The sequence below is a fragment of the Ambystoma mexicanum genome, chromosome 7q, assembly GCF_040938575.1.
Source record: "Ambystoma mexicanum isolate Mex_15411 chromosome 7q, UKY_AmexF1_1, whole genome shotgun sequence".
In the NCBI taxonomy this organism is placed as follows: Eukaryota; Metazoa; Chordata; class Amphibia; order Caudata; family Ambystomatidae; genus Ambystoma; species Ambystoma mexicanum.
In genome coordinates, this window is record NC_090941.1 from 712,520,674 (window position 1) to 712,539,975 (window position 19,302).

A 19,302-nucleotide genomic window follows, 5' to 3' on the forward strand; every position below is an offset into this window, starting at 1 on the left:
CGGAGACGGGACGACGCGGTCCCAGAGCGAACCCCCGTCGGGGTGCGCCGGAGTCCCTCTCGCGCCTTCAGGCCCGGCCGCTGCGGAGGACGGGCCCCTCCTCCCCCGTCGAGGCCGTGGATCCGCGGGCGGCGGGAGCGGGCCCCCAGGGGGAGTCCGTGGATTCGAGCCGGGGATCGAAGGTGAGGGGGCGCGCTCGAGCACCGGCCCCCCTCCTGCCTCAAGCTACTACCCGGGTGAGTGGCCCCCGCTGAGGGACGGTGGGGCGAGTGCCCGCCCGGAAGGATCCCCCCCCACTGTGGGGATCAGTCCTAAGTGTAAGGGGGACAGGAGCTGCAACCCCCCCGTCGAGGGCCCCAAGGATCGGCCGCTTCCACGACCCCCCCCCCCGGAGGGAAAAAAAAAATTAAAAAAAAAAAAAAAAAAAATTTAAAAAAAAAGCAAGGGCGGGCCCCGGCTGGCCACAGTGACCTCGATATAGGGTGTGAGGCCCCCGCCGGGAGACGGTGGGGCGTGTGCCCGCCCTCAGTGAGGTGAAGCTTTCTCCCCGGTGCGGGGCCCATCTCACGGAAGCGCCTGCGGCCCGTGCCGAGGAGGCCTCCCCTCCCCCCCCCCGAAGGGGGCGCAAAAGGCGGACCCCCTGCCCTCGGGTCATACACCGGATGAGTTGGAGAGAGACTTTGCAGGGGTACCGCTTTCAAGAAGCCAATAGGGGCAACAACGGTTTGGGCCTCAAAAGAACCATGGCCCAGCCGGAGGATGCGGCCCCCCCCCCGTCAGCTATGGAGAGGGGCTTCGCCTCGATCCTACAAGAAATCAGGGACATGCGCTCTGACATAGCCCAGAAACTCGAGAAAATGGACCAGAGGGTGGAAAAGGTCGAGGACAGACTACTCCAGGTTGAGTCCAATCAATCCTCATCAGTGACCCAAGACATACAATTTAAGGTGAGGCTGGAGGCCCTGGAAAAGAGAGAAGAGGAGAGAGCCCGACAGATGGACGATTTTGAGAATAGGGAGAGAAGGAATAACCTCAGAATCTTCGGGGTGCCGGAGTTGGAAGGAGAGACAGAGAGGGACGTCATCAGAGCAGTGCGGGACATCATCACCCTCCTATTCGCCGAAGAGATGACCACAGAACCTATGTTCGACAGGGTGCATAGGGCGGGGGGCAGACCGGGGGGCCCCCGGTCGATACTGGTCCGGTTCCACTACTATTCGGAAAAAACGAAGGTGCTGGAGGAAGCCAGGAAGGCCAGAAATATCACCTACAACAATGCCCAGGTCTCAATAGTCCAAGACCTTTCCGCCTACACGCTAGCCAAGCGGAGAATGTGGCGCCCGCTCACGCAGTTACTCAAGGAGAAGGGAGTGCGATACAGATGGGGCTACCCCTTCTCCCTGACTTTTGAATACATGGGCCAAAGAACTACCCTGGTCACGGAAGAGGACATCCGGGGAGCCCTGCTGGAATATGCGACGGACACGAATGACCGGAGGGGCCCGTTGGGGCCGGAGAGGGCAGGACCTAGTGGACCCGGCCCGTCGGGGGAAAGGAGGAGGCGAACCGGCGCACGAAAGTTCAGAAAAATGAATACGCCATCACCGGCTAAAGACGGGGAGGGGAGAGACCCGGATGTCTAGGAAAGGGATCGCTGCACACAGGTTGGGACAGCACAGTTCGGTGCATGTGGTTGTACCGATTACTACGCCCCGACGAACAGCAAGTATATGGGATGTATTAAAGGGGTGGGGCCCTGGGGGGCCCGGGGGGCTCAGGAGGAACAGCTTCCAAAATGATCGGCCCGGCCAGGGGAGCGGGCTGGTGGTTCGGCCAAAAGCCAGATATGGCGGGACAATTTGGCAGGACGCCGGGGAGGGGGGAGGGGGTCAACGCGGGAGTTGGGGGGTTTCAGTTTGGGAGGGGTCCGGGGGGCAGTTGGGGAATAGTTACAGGCCCTCCGGAAGGGGTGGGGAGGGGGGGGTGCAAAGGATTCAACCATGGGAGTATCCAAACAAGGGTGGTGTAGGTGAGCCGACACGGAGAGTGGAGCCGCTAGATGACGGCTGAGGGTCTGCCGGCCCTGGGGGTGGGCACTCTCAATGTACGGGGCCTGAACACCCCCACGAAGAGGTCCCTGGTCTCTAGAGAATTCAGAAGGGCTGGTCTTGATATCCTCTTCCTGCAAGAGACTCACTGGGCAAGAGGGAAGGAACCCACGATGAGGGGGGGGGGTATAGGAGAGGTGTTCTGTGCGTCCCACAGGGCCAAGAAGAGGGGGGTGGCCATCCTACTGGGGAGAAACGTGGGCTTTGTAAAAGAGGAAATAGTGAAGGACCCGGAAGGCCGATACCTGCTGGTGCGAGGATCCCTGCAGGGCTCCCCGCTCACCCTGGCGGGGATTTACGGTCCAAATGAGGGCCAGGCCCAGTTTTGGGAGCGAGTGGCGGAGAAACTCAAGCTCTTTGTCCGGGGGGGTTGGTGGTGGGAGGCGATTTCAACATGATAATCGACCCCGACTCAGACAGAAGGCGTGTTGGCCCTCAGCTCTCCAGGCCCACGGATGTCCACATGGCCCGGTCCTTCCGGAAGGTTAACACAGAGCTGGGCTTGGTGGACACACTCCCCTCCCCCGGAACGGGTACACCTTCCTACACATATTATTCGTCCACCCACTCGTCCTTTTCTAGAATTGACTACATCCTGGTGGACGAGTCCCTGCACCCATACGTCTCGGGCCACAAGGTCGACCCCGTCCCATGGTCGGACCACGACCTGGTTCGAACCACCATTGCAAGAGGCTGGCTAAGCGACCGCAGAGGGAGATGGAGATGTAACGATTCCCTGCTGAGGGATGAGGTCCGTGCCCAGGAGGTGCTAGAGGCTATTACGGAATTCTTTGAATTTAATGACAATGGCGAGGTGGGCCCACACACCCTATGGGACGCCTTCAAGGCCACATTAAGGGGCTTTCTCATCAAAATGAGCGCTCAGGCCAAAAGAGGGAGGGAAGCCCAGGAGAAAGCCCTGAGGGGGAAAATTGCCCAACTCCAACCGGTGGGGCCCCGAGCGGCCCCCTCGGATCAAGGTCGGCTCGAATCGCTAACCGATTATCGGCTCCAGCTGCGAGACCTCCTCCTACACAAAATGGAGCGGAGCCTCCAACTGGTCAAGCAGAAGTATTACGAAAAGGGGGACAAAGCGGACAGAATCCTAGCCTGGAAACTGAGGGAGGTCCAGAGGGAAAGAATGATAAAGGCAGTGAGGAGCGAGGAGGGGACCACGGGCTATGACACTCCCCACATAGGAGAGGCCTTCCGGAGATATTATGAAAAACTCTATACCTCGGAATATGACGGGCGGGACGAGGAGATAGAGGGGTTTCTCAACTCGGTCCGGATACCGGCCCTGTCCGGGGAGATGGCCGAGGGACTGGAGGGGCAGGTGACCGAGGAGGAGGTGGGTAACGCTATTAGTGGGATGAAGGCGGGGACCTCCCCCGGGGAAGATGGCTTCACAGTGTCCTTCTATAAACGGTACCGCTCTACTCTGGCCCCACACTTAGTAAAAGTTTTCAATGCAGTATTAGAGGGGGGGACCCTCCCGGACTCCATGATGGAGGCCATAATTGTCGTCCTTCCCAAGGAAGGTAAAGACCCCACTGAATGTTCCTCATATCGCCCTATATCCCTACTAAACATCGATGTCAAGGTCCTTGCCAAAATCATTGGGAAACGGATGGAGAAGATTCTGCCGGCACTGATCCATGGGGACCAGGTGGGGTTTGTAAGGGGCAGGCAAGGCTCGGACAACATCCGTAAAACTATAAACTTGATCCACCACGCCCAGAACTCCGACCTTGACGCGAGCCTCCTCTCTCTGGACTCGGAGAAAGCGTTCGACCGGGTCGAATGGCGATATATGGAGCTACTCCTCCAGAGAATGGGATTCGGTGCACACATCAGGGGTTGGGTGACGGCTCTTTATAGAGCTCCGAAGGCCAGGGTACAAGTGAATGGCAGGCTGTCTGACCCCTTCTTCCTCTCACGGGGCACGAGACAGGGTTGTCCACTGTCCCCCCTGTTGTATATCCTTACGATGGAACCCCTGGCCATAGCGGTGAGGTCGCACCCGGGGATCAGAGGGATAATGAGGGGGGAGGTGGAATTCAAGCTCTCCTTGTTCGCCGATGACATCCTGGCGTACCTGGTGGACCCCGGCGCCTCCCACCCCCCCCCCTCCTGTCCCTGGTGAACGCATTTGGGCACTTCTCGGGGCTAAAGATTAACGCTTCCAAATCGGTCCTTCTCCCCATGCGGGTAAACGACCCGGCTCTGGACCCCGTGGGAATATTTCATGGGATCACAGTGGGCAGGGTTTCCATACGCTACCTGGGAGTCCTCCTCACCAGAGACTTATCCCAATTGTCCCCCGCTAACTATGAACCGGCCCTGGCTAGCATTACTAGGGACCTCAGGAGGTGGAGCTCTATGATCTTGTCTTGGTACGGCCGCATGACGGCAGTAAAGATGAACGTGCTACCGCGCCTACTGTATCTCTTTACCTCTCTCCCATCCAACATTCCCGACCACCTCATGAGGACACTACAGAAGGCGGTCCGAGAGTTTATCTGGCAGGGTAGGACCCCGAGGACTGCGAGGGCGGTCTTGACCCTGCCGAGGGAGGAGGGGGGGTTCGGCTTGCCTGACTTCCAGCTCTATTTCCGAGCCGCCCAGTTGCGAGTCCTCCTGGAGCACATGAGGGAGGGGATGGGCACCTACTGGTCTTACCTGGAGGACATGGACGCTCACCCCCTCAAGGTACGTGATCTTCTCTGGGCGCCACACAGGTTCATCCCGAACAGATTGAAATCCCATCCCACCTTGGGCGTCCTTTGGGCAGTCTGGAGGGAGGGCCCCCAGACGGCGCACCTGACGACGTGGCCATCTCCAATGTCCTCTCTCTGGGGACACCCGTTCAGATTAGGAAACAGGGGTTTTTCCAAGGCACAGGCATGGTCTGATTCGGGTCTGGAATGGGTGGGACAGCTATTCCGGGAGGGGGAATTCCTGCCCTATGAGGACCTAAGGGACGCCATTGGGCGGGGGTCTCTTTCCGTGTTTGAGTATCTACGCTTGAAGGGAATCCTCGGCGACCAATCATGGGGAGAGAACTTGAGGAGGCAGTTGACCCCCTTTGAGAAGTTCCTTGATATGGCGACCTCTAGAAAGGGAGCCGTCTCCGGAATGTATAGAATCCTCAACACTGTGAATTTGGTAGAACGGAGGGGCTTTCGCTCATATTGGAACGATCTCGCAGGAGAGGTGATTTCGGAAGACGCTTGGGCAAGGATCTTCAAAATTGCTTTTCACGGTAATTTGTACACGGCAGATATGGAACATAACTTTAAGATTCTGCAGGGATGGCACAGGGACCCTGTGAAACTGTCTAAAATGTTTACGGCGGTGTCCCCCGACTGCCCGAGGGGCTGCGGCCAGAGGGGCTCACGAGGCCACATGTGGTGGCACTGCCCGAAGGTGCAGGCATACTGGGCAGAGGTGAGGGGCTGGATGGCTGAGGTCACAGAGGAACTGCTTCCCCAGGACCCCCTGACGGTGCTGTTGGGCCTCCCGCCAGAGACCTCGGACCTCTACAGGTACCCCAGAATGTGGGAAACGATGCTACGGGCGGGGAGAGTGGCATTGGCACAGAATTGGAAGAGCCCGGAGACCCCGTCCAAGGCTGACTGGCTAAAGAAATTGAAAAACTTGTTTCTAATGGACAAACTAACGGCCATGGTGAACAATGATTCTGGGTCATTCCTTGAAAATTGGCAGGGGGTAAGGGAGGCCTGGGGATGGGATGTGCACTGAAGCCTGAGGGGGGGCCGAGCGGGGCTCGGGGGGACTAAGCCGAAAGACTGTACCAAAAAGTACCAGGGACCTTATGGACGGAATGGGCGCCCACGGCCCGGGGACATTCGGCCGGCCATCGGCCACCAAAAAACGCCGACGCTCACACTCACTACCAAGTAATGGACGCAAAAGAAAAGTCCAAATCTCCCTATGTCATGGTTCGAGTTGGTAAAACGAGGGGTGGGGGGAGGGGGGTTTGAAGGGGGGGGCGGGAGGGTGGGTGGGGGGGGAGTTTGCTGGGCAAGTGCATCGTGAACGATTGGTGATTACATATGTAGCCTGCTTGTTATATTCTTTAAAATGCCAATAAAACCAAAGTTTAAAAAAAAAAAAACACATATCTGATTAGGACTCATTATCTGCACATTTGGGCCATCAGGAACTATTCATTAGCAATCATAAAAGGGCACTACAGGAGCATTTTGTGCTGCACTTGGCATATAAAGCAAACACAGGAAAATGTGAAGCTGTACCTTACATTTGATGACTCTTCCTGGCACGCAAGTCTATAAGTGGCAGACAATGGCAGGACTTGGATACAGGACACTGCACTTGCCATATTTTGGAAGCACCGGAGCATGCAACGTTGTACCTTACAAATGATACTAAGAAGTGGCATGGTAGGGCATTGATGGCAGTATCCTGCATTGCATAGTTTCACTAGAATATTAAAGATGATTCCTTGACCTATGATTGGTGGGTGCTCTACTATCAAGGCAGCATCTTAGTTCCCATATGACTGGTAACTAAAATACCTTGTCTGCAACAGCAGCCATTTATCGAATTATTCGCAATGCATACTTTAGCTTTTAAACATCAAGGTTGTGGCTCCTATGACACTTTCTGCAATGCTATCAGGATCAAATGTAACTATGTAGTCACTTTCTATGATGTCATTTGGCCCACAGTGTCACTTCTGCTAACCGTGACATGTTGGTGAATTCACACCCATGAGATTTAACTTACATAAATTTAGCCACAGAGAGCAGTCACCAATCAGATCTAAGGATTAGGGGCAACTAATAAGTACTAGGCTGTAGGTTTTCATTTTTCCAGCCCCTAAGCAATAAATCGGCAATGAAGCAATATTTCATGAACATTCAAGTAAATGTACTACATTTAGCATAAGTTAGGATAAACTTGCTGACAGAAAATAAAGGTTTTTGTATTTGTGACCTTTCTTTGAACAATATATTCCACAGTAAGCATTGCTTGTACTAATATTTCTTACTCTGGTCTATTGGCTAGGTCCTGAGGAATGTAAAGAAAATTGCAGTGTAAACAGAGGCGTAGGATCTTGAACCTAAATATTGATTCGGACAATTGTCTGCTCTTCTGAGAAATGCAGAGAATGCTCATGGATTCACGCCCATACAAACAAAACCCAACACGAACTTGTTAGCAAGGCTGCACAAAGGTAAATTATATATTTGCATGAAAAGCAAAAGACTTTCTAGGCCAATCCATAATTTCTCAGATCCTTCCCAGCTGTGTGGTCCTTCCCAGCAGTGTCATATTGCTGCCTCTCCCCTACTGTATCTGCCACTTGTAGATGCGCCTTGAAGTTAGTCTGAGGTGCTCTTTAAATCAACAAGCATGTTCACAAGATAGTAGATATGAGCAGGAAAGCACTGCTGCCAAACAGCAGCAGTGTCTTAAATTGATCCAAAAGAGATCTTTAGAAAGGCTGTCCTGCTACAGTTTTGTCAGGTGATATGGACGTCAGGCCGGCTTTGCCGCAACCTTGCAGCACAAACAAGTTGAGTGGAAGGAATGAGAGGAGACACTTTGTAAATTAGAGGTGGGTCTATTTTGAGCAGTAATGAGATATTATAAGCTGATCAGTGGTGTCTTCCTACTGTGATTCCGAAAGGCAGCACGCATTAACAAGCCAATTGTTCTTGCTTTCAAAGTGGAGAGTGATTGTGAGTGTGTGTGTGTGGGGGGGGGGGCTCAGCAGAGGAGGATAAGGATTGATTGGAATGGTGGGAAGTATGTGAAGTTACAATCACCTTTAGGAAGGGCTGCTATTCTTTTATTGGGACCATGGTCTAACTCTCAGCAAGACTGCTATATAATCAGAGGAAGAACCTCATCATCTCAGCTAACCTGCTATACATGTATTGCGAGATACTGGGTTTGTGGGTCTGGCTATGTTATAAATATCTACATCTGTTCATAAAGGGCTATGGAGTATTGAATAGTGCATTTACAGCCTAAGCAGAGGTACTTTTCACAGCGTGCACTATGTAATATCAATGACTATGTTGTACCTTAGGTGCTCCCAGAGTTTGATCAAGGGACCACCTGTATTTGTGGGGTGTGATCTCTGCTCAATATCCAAAGGTGGTTTTGGCTCTATCTCCTCAGAGTTAGATTTGTATCCTCTTGAGCTTTTTAGGGTGCCTTGGCATGGATGTGAAGGTGCTCATTGTCTTGTGTAGTTGCATGCGGCTTTTAGAAGTTTGTTCACAGGAGGCCCCAATATTCTAAGGCGTGTGTTTTTGCATACCATGAATTTTGCTTGGATTGTCACTGTGTGGTGGATACATGGTCAGCCTACCTTGTTGATTTTGTGTTAGAAGCCTTCGATAAACCACAGACGGGTCCCCTTGCTGGCAACCTGTAAATGTGGGTTCTGGTGTTATCCACTTGGTTAAGTTGCTTGTTTTCCATTCAGTTCTGCTTACTTGTCCTTCACTCTCTTGGTATTTGAGACTTTTGTGTCGGGTTTCATGTCATCTGAGTTGAATCAAGGCAATTCCTCTATTTGTGGGGTGTCTACTGTGCTCAACATGCACAAGTGGGTGTGTGAACAATCTATCAGTGTTGCTAGGTCTGGAAAAGATCCGGGGCTATGCTAATGTCGGGACTGTCAGGGCCCGGGGCTAGCTAGCCTTTTGGTTGTGTCCCCTGAGCTTCTATCCAGGGCTACAACCGAAAGACCCAGGGCTATAGCCCCCTAGCCCCTCCCCTAGCAACACCTCTAAACTTGCATCCACTTTTGAGCATTGGATTTTAGGCTGCCTTTGCCCTGTGTGTGAACACTATGTGATATGTTTATGTGCCAATGTGTTTCTGTCTGGTGCTTTCTTGCCATCTTGCTCCAGGTTGTTTATCCTGCTTTTTAGACTGCCTTTGCACTGGACATGCATACCCAAGGTCAAACCGATTGCAGAGGCAGGTGAGGCAGGTGGTGTGAATGACTCCGTTTTGTACTTTGAAAGAAGGATGGTTTGTTGTACCAGGCTTTAGAGTTAGATGCATGAAGTGCTGTGTGCAAGTGATCAAGCTGTTCATCAATGCATGGTGATACATTTCTGGTGTCTGAGTGAGTGACAACTCAGGGGAATGTAGGATGTGCAATAAAGCATGAATTCTGTATCAATTTAATTTGAGCCTGAGCTTAATATGATGAAGGGTGGCCGGTGGGTGTGCTCCATGGCTAACTGCAAGTAACTGGTACATGTACACTCTATAAAGTGCTTTTTTACCTACTGGTGCCTTCCTGGTGGCTCCGACATTTAGCATGTAATGTTGTCATAACCACATATCATTCCTGTGAACCTGTGCAGAAGTATGCATTAAATAATTATGAAGTTCTTGTCTGTTGCGAGGAAAACGCTATCAAGTACAATGGCAGATTCCAAAGTATTGAACAGTTTTTAGGTCCTGTGGCTATTTAACCACAATACAAATGAAAAACCTTGTAGTAAAATGAAAGATGTGGCCCAATGTTTTATAACATCTTGTTGGTGGATTAACCTTCCACCCTCCTCCTCCCACCTTCCTACCACAGCCTCAGTTGCTCCGTGAAATATGAATTCATATTTATGGGAAGTGGTACCTCATTCACTAAGATTACTCACAGGTCAAGAGTGATCTGGGTTCCGCCCACAGCCAAGTAGAACATGCACACAAATATTGTACTGCTGCTCAAAGCGAAAATAATTAGAGGGAAAGTTGGTGGGCAGTGGGGTAAAAAAATCACTTTGAGACACTGGTCTGAACCTGATCAACCTTAGGGACATCAGACCACAAATGGCCTTCAAGACAGTAAGTGATGGAGTGTTCAACTCTCTGATCAACCAGTAGTTCATCGCACTGAGACCATGATAATTTGGCCAGAGCCCATACAACTATCCTATGAAGCAATGGCCGGAAGCTAATCAACGAAAGAACACCATTCAATGTCCTCTTGTTTTTGTCAAATAAATCAAGTAAAATAATTAAAGGAAAAGGCCATCAAATCAGGGATGCTTCGCAATTAGAAACCCTATATTTTCCTCCAAATTTAAAGTCAATCAAATAAGGCACACAAACTGATCAGCAAAGCATGCCATAGGCGCACATCACGATTATAACATGTCCCAAGAATTGCAACATTTTATTGTATCTGATAGTTACAGAAATACTTACAGGTGGTCTTCTTCCATGACTAGTTTTCACAGCCTGCTGAAACGCTGTATCATTTTCCAAATCCTACAATAATAAAAACGTTATGAACGCAAATACAAACGTTTTAATTCAGTAACCATCCTTTCTGGACAGTTACAATTACCTGGTAAAGATTTAACTGGGATTTCATATTAAGCATCTGCCATGTTACCATTTTCAGGGGCTCAAACAATATTTATTTATTTCCAACATTGTGGAGGGTCAGAATAAGGACACAGACACGTTATAGACATTTCCAATCGTTTGTTTTTAAATGATAAGAAAAAGGCTCGACTTTCTCTACTGCTGTGTTGTTGTTCCCAGCCTATGTAAATAACTGTTAAGGAGAATTCTCATTTAATGGCTAATTTCCCCTACCTATAGAGTCCCCCAGCAGCTTTGCTGGATTTGAAGGGTTTGTTTCTTTTCTCCTGCTAAGAGTGAGACTCTTTTTCCCACTCTTAGGCATTTTTGCTATGTGTGTTCTAGGCTATTTTTGTGTTTAATGTCTATGGGATTTTCTCATCCCCATAGGAACCATCTTTATTCACATGTGTTACACAGCACCCTCCGTGCAGTGACACAGGGGTTTCGTAGCGACCCCCAAACATAGACTCTGACTACTGGGACTGGGACTGGGACTGACTACTGTCTCCCAGGGCATGTAAAGTCCCAATTGACTTTACTAGTCAATTTCTATGAACTAAACCAGTAAAACCCATCTTACTATGGAGGTACTGGAAAGGGTTAATAGTTTTTCCCTTATGTTCATTTTCGAGAGGGTACCGTACAGTCCCTATCTCGAAAGTTTCTGGCTGGTGGCAGTGGTTACTACCATAAATATTCGACCGTGAATATTTTCCTATGGGATTTTCCCATTGTTCGAGGCTACAACATTTTCTGACAGCCTCTAACATACCGCCGGTGCATTTTAATATTAACTTTACTTGGTAGGTTTTATTTACCAGAACTTTAATATAACTTCTTTCTCGTGTCTTTCTCTAAACTCCTAACCCAGGTCGGGGATCCTTAGTTCGTCCGTTTGGCGGGCTTCTGCCAAGAAGCCCTCCTTTCGGCACCACTGAGTCTGGGGTGGGTCCATTGTGTGGGAGGGGGAGTAGGACCCCTGGACAGGGTTGCCTCAGCAACCCATGTCGCACTCTATCCTGATAGGCTGGAGGGTCTCCCGCCAAGATGGCCACTCCACTGTGTGAATGACAGCTAGGCTGTATGAATGGGGATCTTTTTGCATAAAAGCAGGGTCCTGAGGACTGGAAGAGCAAGACGTTGCCACTGGAACTAAGAAGCCGAAGAGCAGAGAAGCCAAAGACATCTGCAGCGACTGAACCACCGGTGAAGCCCTGCTGCAGCGTCTCACCACTTTTCTCCACATGACGAGAGAAGATCTTCATCTGCAAGAGCCTTCTTTCCTTGAGCTGGTGGGGCCAACCAGTTTGCCAATCGCCTTCCCGGACCTGCCTTGGTCGAATCACCAGTACCCTGTACTTGGAGGCCGGATAGCCAAGCACCAGTCCACCCGGACCACGATTTAAAGGAGCGTACCTTTTATTCGTCGAGCAGCACCGCGGCTGGTTTCATCCCTGGGTAGTGCAGTAACTCGAACCTTCCTCCACGACGAGAGCCTCTCTTCCTCTGCTGGATCCCCCGAACTGCAGGAACTACCAGGAACAACCGCCACCGCAGGAGCCACTTCTTCATTTTAAAGGTACATTGTTCCATCAGGGCGCCCTTTCTTCGCGGTACCACTAAAGGTGTTTTAAATCCTTTACCTACCTGTTGGGTTGGCCGCCCCTCTCTCTTAACATTGTCTTTCACCTTCTGCATCCACCTTTTCAAAATCGTTAACCAAAGACCTGACTGCAGCTACAAGAAAACTTTGCTCCTGGGCCTTTGCCCTGTACCACTGACTCTGGCACAGGCCTACTGACTCTGGCTACATTTGTTAGAACTGCCTTCCTTAGATTGATTCTCAACTAGAACTGTGTTGGTGCACCTACTTCTTATAACTACCCCTTTCTTCCCCTTTTTAAACCTTGTGAAATGCCATTCGGTTTTCATTTAAGTATTTCCTATACTGATGCACTGTCTTGCTTTACCTGGTTCACAAACTTATGGGAAGTGTTGCTAGGGTGTGTAAGAAGCTATTTCTATATAACTTGTGCTTTCCCTCCCTGGTGAGAAATTGCTAGAGTATCCCTTGTGTGTGGTTTTCACTGTGCCGTTTTGCTCAGTTTTCACTCTGGTTCACTTGGTCTACAATTTAACTAGGGAGTGTGTATATTTTTCCTTTGACTTATTTTAACTTGCTTGATGACTGTGATACATGTGTTTTATTAGAAGTGTATAAAATAAATATATATATACTTTTTAATACAAAGCTTTGGTCAGTGTTTCCTTGTGCCATAGTACTGTAGGCCTATTGTGTAAACCCTAACCCTAAATACTGCTCATCTCCCTCTTGAGATAAGTCTGACTGCTCAGCCACAGCTACCAACTAAATCTTTGTGGTACAGACTGATACCAAAGGGGATTTATTGTTCTCACCTGTAGTCCTAATCTCCTGTAGTGCTCCCTAAGGGAACTGCACAGGATTCTGTCTAACAATAACTAAGGTGCTCGTCCGGCATCAGGAATATATATCTATATATCTATCCACAGTGATGTGCATTTTATACTTCTGTAGCATATACATTCTTAGCTGTAGTATGTTTTCTTTGTAGTTAATGTTTCCCCTCTCCTTCCTGCGTTGGCTTAGTTTGTATGTCTTCTCGCTTATGTGCTTCACTTGCCTTCCCTTCATAGAATTCTTTTTTTTTTAAAATGCATTAGCATTTGGTTAAATACAAACCTTTACCTACTTATTTATCATATTTATACAAATTATAAATGCACATAAAGAAAGTAAAATCAATCACCTCAAGATAAATGATGTCACAACATGCATTGAAAATTTAGAATGAAAATTACAAATAAAATAAAAATAGAGATACAAGTAAAAGTTCTCTTCCTTCTCTTTTCTTTCTTCCTACAAAGTTAACATTGACATTCACCTTCTGGTTTACAGCCTCTGCCTCTTACCATATGTGCTACTCTCCCCTCTTCCCAGGGTATATGTGTCCCATTGCTAGTATTCTCTTTTGCAGCTTTTATCGGGATTCGCTCTCTCTAATTGTTACAGTTCAATATCATGGACTTTAATTTCATTGCTCGGAAATTTCACTGAGACGAGTTCCTCATACATAATGATTCTCCAACTGCCTCCCTGTTCTCCCGTTCTCCTCGCTAGCTTGGATTCTCTGGCAGAACATCTCTGGGGCTTGTGCTCACTCAGGTTCTCATTGGTTGTTCGCCTTCTCAGACTTCATACTTTCTCTGGTGTCCCACTCTCGGTGCTCTCTCTCTGCGCGCCCAGGTAACAGTGCGGGCATCCGGACGCTTCGCTGACTTTGTAGCGTATTCATTTACATGTTGTTGTATGGGCGCACTGCCCAACACAAAGGCATTGTGGTCATGGCACTGCCCTCTTCTCCTTGGTTTCTCTGTCCATATGGACGCTGGCATCCAGCGCTTTGCTCTCGATCTCAGAGCAGTTCCGAAAGTCGCAGGCTCCTTGGCTCCAACTCTCTCAGGTGTTACACTGCCAGGGGGCTTCCCCTGCTGAATGCGCATCTCTCTGCCTCGCCTCTACATGTGCTTGTATTTCAGTTGCCTCGTCTCAGCTAAATGGAGGGCTCTGTTTAAAGAGACAGATCCTCTTTCTTGTTTGTAACAGTATATTTTAGTTTTGTTTTCAGCCAAGTCTCTGGATTTTATACTGTTCTTTACATTTTACAGTCCCATGTATGCCACCAGGGGGTAGCAACACTAATAGATGTTTTCATCAGTTTCTTTTCGTTCTTTTGGGGTCTCTCTTTTCGGACATCAAAATGTGTGGTGTCTCTTCAGTGACTTCTCTTCATAGTTTTTTGTGGCCCCAATTCTCATACAGGTAGTTTTTAAAAGCTGCATCAAACTAATGTTTCCCACAAGACAATGCACTTCTTCTGTAGTTGCTAATGAGACAGGAAAAAACGACATTTCCCACAATACAATTTACTTCTTTAATCGTTGCTCATGAGCCAGCAAACAGTCTCCCACAATACCATTAGATTTTCCTTTACAGCCAGAATTTTCTCGCGTGACCAAAGAGCAGACTACCCTCTTATGTTGCCTTCCCTCTTTATTGTTGAATTGATTTACATTTTTATAAATGTTCTTGACTTAAAGAACGATGTTTTTTAATTTCATCAATGCACGACAATCTGAGTTCTTCTTATGAATATAACAACATTTCTTACTTTCTCCAATACTTTTCTTCCCTGAACAACCCCAACACATGGTTCCCTGATTGAACAGCTTCATGAGGGGGATTTGTTTATGGAATGTAGTTTGTAGGATGTGTAATGTATCCTTAATCATAGTTTCAATTTTCCTTTTAATGCATTTCTTGGTTTAATCAGGTAAAAACTAGCATTTTTAGAGGGCAACTTTCATCATTATATATTAATGCATCTGCCGGTGGTCTTCCTTCTTCTGTATGGGTAATCATCCTAGAATTGGATTGGAAGCAAAAATGTACTGCTTCATGTTTAAATATATTAGTTGTCTTTTCCCTCACATCATCAATTTGGCTGGGAAGTGTAAGGCTTTAAAGAGACTATGGCCATCTTGGATGACTCGTCCAATTTTATTCCGGCATCCTTCAGGTAAGTACATTGTGGTGTAGGACCAATAGAACGCAAATAGAAGTAGAAGCTTAAACCTTTATTAAACTTTATAAGAAGCGGTATGAGTAACCCCTATGGGTTATAAGGGAGATAAACTAAAAACAATAAGTTGTACATAAAAATGGGCACCTTCGCACAGCACAGGTTATTTGGCTGTGTTCGTTATTGGTAGAGGGACTCCCAGACCTTTTTTTACATTTTCTGGACCTTGGGGGTTTCACCCTAAGTTACCCAGGGTAATTCAGACATGGAACCCTTGCTTACTGTGCTTAGAGAGGTCGAGCTTCACCTCACTGATGAGACCAGACTAGGCCGAAACACATGTCTAGGGTTGCTGTTGGTACTCTTGTTTATAGAACAATTGCCTAGCATTTCGTTGTGTTGGCTGCCGAAGTGGGTGGGACCAGACTCATATGCAAATTAATATTTCTCCTCTGCGAAAGGTACAGTGAGATAAAACGTGGTTGTAGACCCTCAGCGTGGGCATTGTGAAGAATCCCAGGGTATTGTCACCTTTTCCATGTGGGGCACCCCATTGCATGAACCCAGGGAGATGAGGCCGCTACTCGATACTTCCCCTGGAGGTGGCATTCAGCGGGTGGATCGCATGAGGGGAGAAACCTTCATGGGACCAGTGATGATGTCCCTGGGAAAATAAGTTATCCATTTACCTCTTTGGTGTCCCCACTCACCTCATCCCCCATTCAGGTGCCTCGGGTTCCCCATACCACTATATGTTATATTAAAGCAGAGGGTATCCTTGAGAAGAGTGAGACGAGGTAGAGGGAGACTTACCCAAGCTCAATGCAAGCGAATACTGAGACGAAGATGATTGAACAAGGAGGCACAGGCTCACTGTGGAACCAACACACATGGTACAGCTGTCTAGAGTCAGCCCTAATGGAAAAAAGGGAGGAAGGACTTAATGGTCTTTCGAACCAGCCCTGGAGGAACACGAAACAAGACACTCGTCCCGTAGCAGGGGACCCAAAGGCCGAGAGCCGGGATGCAGAGAGTTGTGGCGACCAGAGAGGTCCAGGCGAGGGGGCCTGGCCAGCAGCAAGAAGGAAAGCAGCCAGACAGGCAGAAGCAGAGCAAAAAGAAAGGTGTGGGCAGATGGAGACACGAGGGAGAATCCGGAGCAGCGGAACCACGAGGAGAATGCAGAGCGCAGAAACTGCAGAGAAGCTCTGCTCCGTCACACGAAGTTACCACAGACTGCCAAAGGATTCCAAAGGGTAGGGAAAGGGTTGATCCGGTGGCTCGGGCATTGAGGGAGCTGGAGCTAAATACGGTAAAAGGTGTGGGCAGCAGGAGACACGAGGGAGAATCCGGAGCAGCGGAACCACGAGGAGAATGCAGAGCGCGGCAACTGCAGAGAAGCTCTGCTCCGTCACAAGAAATTACCAGAGACTGCCCAAGGATTCCCCAAGGTAGGGAAAGGGTTGATCTGGTGGCTATGGCATCGAGGGAGCTGGAGAAGCTGAAAACCCACACAAACATATCCTGAAGAGCACAAGGGGATATAAGTGGCATTATATTTGATACAAACTTTGTAAACTATGTAAATCGATCCCGGGGAGATCAAGGGAATGACATTAGCATTTCACAGAGTGACAAGAACTTTGTAAAGCAGATAAACCCACCGCAAAGATCACAGAGGGATAACAAAGAGAGTACTCAAGCTAGGGATAGGGTCTGAATGGAGAGTAAATCAGGTTTGTCCAGGTGGACGCGAAGTAAAGGAGGGAAGGAAAGCCTGCAGAAGCAGTACAAGCGGGGAAGCCCTGCAAGTGTGCAGCAGGGTCTGGGACCAAATGGATATCTAAGGGTTGAAAGCCCTCAAAAGTGCAGAGATAAATACAGCCAGTATGAGGGGAGACCCAGACTAGAAAAGGAGAAATAAAACAGGAAACCAGCAACAAAGCTCTAAAAGTCTAAAGGTTGAGAAGTCAAGTCCGGCAGGTTAGTGAACCAGACCTGATAAAAGACTGGAAAGGTTCATTTTGTTCAAAAGACAGGAAAAGAGCTACCCTCCAGGGGACTGGAGAACTGTGCGTTTCCTTTGGGAAAAGCTTTACCCTCCCTCCTGAAGATAGGGAACAGTGTATGCTTACGAAAAAAGGTTCGCTCCAGGAGAAGGGTGAACTGTGTTTTGCGCTCCAGGAGAAGGGTGAACTGTGTTTTGTTTTAAGGTTTAGAAACTCAAGAGAGAGGTTCCCTCGAGATGGGAGGAGAACCGTTTTTTGTTTAAAACGGACAGAGGAATAGGATTCCCCCAGAAGATTTGAGGAACTGTATTACGTTCACAAGTGGGAACAAGATTCAAGGAAGAGGTTCCTCCCAGGAGTTTGAGGAATAGTGTTTTTTTATTGGTTTGAACATACAAGCAAAAACATTTAACCAGATATTCTTTGCACAAGAACTATGCCTTGGTGTCTGTATCCAGAGTGAGAGGGGCCTCCTGCTGGGTTAAAAGGACATCCAGTGTTTTGTTAGGACGGAAATAGGTTTAGACACAGGGCGGTGGACATTTACTTTACGGATATCCTGACTGGGTCCTTAGTGTTTTTGTTGATGTAGGGCAACCCCTCATAGTAAATAGGACAAGATAGACTTTTCTTTTACGTTTGTTCACAAATAAAAGTCTATGCCAGCCACTTTACCACAACTGTGTCAAGACTCGTACTTCTGCACCCTTACAGCACTTTCCCACAGAACAGGTTATTTGGCTGAGTTCATTCTCTGTAGAATGGATCCCAGACCTTTTTGTAAAAACAAAAAGTATTACAGTGCTAAAGGAGTCCAAGACAGGTTACCGCAAGCCCTCTCTTTGGTCCAACTATGGCAATACTGATTTTCCTTAACGTTCCCCAACTGTAGATCACCAACATTTCCAAACCCTAAGTTGCAGCGCCCTGTTCGATTCTTAGCAGACATTTCCTGGGGTATAGCTATCCGCTTGTTCCTTTTTTTCCATGTACATTTTTAATAATATTTTCTTCAAACTACAAAATAAACAAGCCACCTCTCCTCGCCCTCCCCCGGGTCCGAACATGAACTTGCAGATTGCTCGTTCTGTACAGCTCCAGATTCCAGCATCTACCACACCTCACGTTGTCCAAAACATTTCCTCCCCAATGTCTTTCTTGTATGGTGTTCTGATGCCATAATCAGTACCTATTGCCCAAATGTCTCATTCGTCTCGGGCACCAAGCTCCTCTTGCTCCTTCTTGAAGGTATTCCAATACCAATGCCCAGTCCGCCCGAAAACCCTGTTGATCTCCTTGGAACGAGTAGGACACCCACTCTAGGGCCACAAAATTCCACACCTTGGCCACCCATTCATGTTCCAATGGAGGGTCCTTCAACTTCCACTTTTGTGCCAGGGCCAATGCACCGGCCATCATCAATATCACAGACACTTTACACTCTGCTTTGGTGAGGGAATCACTCGGACCGGACCCCAATCCCAGAAGCACAAGGGCCTTATTAACCCCACACCTTATCCCCAGTGCTAGTTCAATCGCTTCCATGATGGCTCCCCAATATCCCTGGATTTGCGTATATTCCCACCAAATATGACTCCAGGATCCCTCCATGCCACAATCTCTCCAACACATCTTAGAGGCTGAGCCATAGATTGTATTTATCCTAACCAGGGTTAGGTGCCATTGAATCATTATTTCCACCCAGATTTCTTGAGTTTGGAGGAATCTTGTAAACTTAGGTATACGACCCCACCATTTCTCCCATTCCTCCTCTTTTATTGGGTGACCTACCGACGTTTTCCAGCTCTGCATATACCTTTTCGTCCCCAGATTCTCCCCTTGCTTTGCCAATCTATAAATTGTGCCCACCAGGTGATCATTTCCTGATTCCGTTGTTAAGTATCTTTCGAATGGGGACAAGGCTCAAGTCGCCCCTTCCCTTATTGGGACCTGCATTACCCAATGTCTTATTTGGCTCCTTCTGAATCTTTCCCCCTCATCAAGGCAAACATCTTCCTTACATTGGATTAAGGTTTTTATCTCTGGACCCTCAAACATATCCTGAATTTTCTGACAGCCCCCTTCCTGCCACTTCCGAAATCCTTTACTCCTTTCCCCTGGAGAGAACTGTGAATTGTCAAAAATAGGGGTTAAAGGGGACGGGAAGGTAGT

At 48.5% G+C, this 19,302-nt stretch overlaps 1 protein-coding gene across 4 annotated transcripts in view; it reads right to left on the minus strand.

The window, feature by feature from the left end:
- IFT88 (intraflagellar transport 88) overlaps positions 1 to 19,302 on the minus strand; it is a 2,010,164-nt gene that overhangs the window by 1,904,400 nt on the left and 86,462 nt on the right. For all 4 annotated transcript variants that reach the window (XM_069640006.1, XM_069640003.1, XM_069640005.1 and 1 more), the window contains one exon: positions 10,335 to 10,397. In XM_069640006.1, coding sequence (XP_069496107.1) covers positions 10,335 to 10,397 — 63 coding nt within the window. The remainder of the gene's footprint in view (positions 1 to 10,334; positions 10,398 to 19,302) is intronic.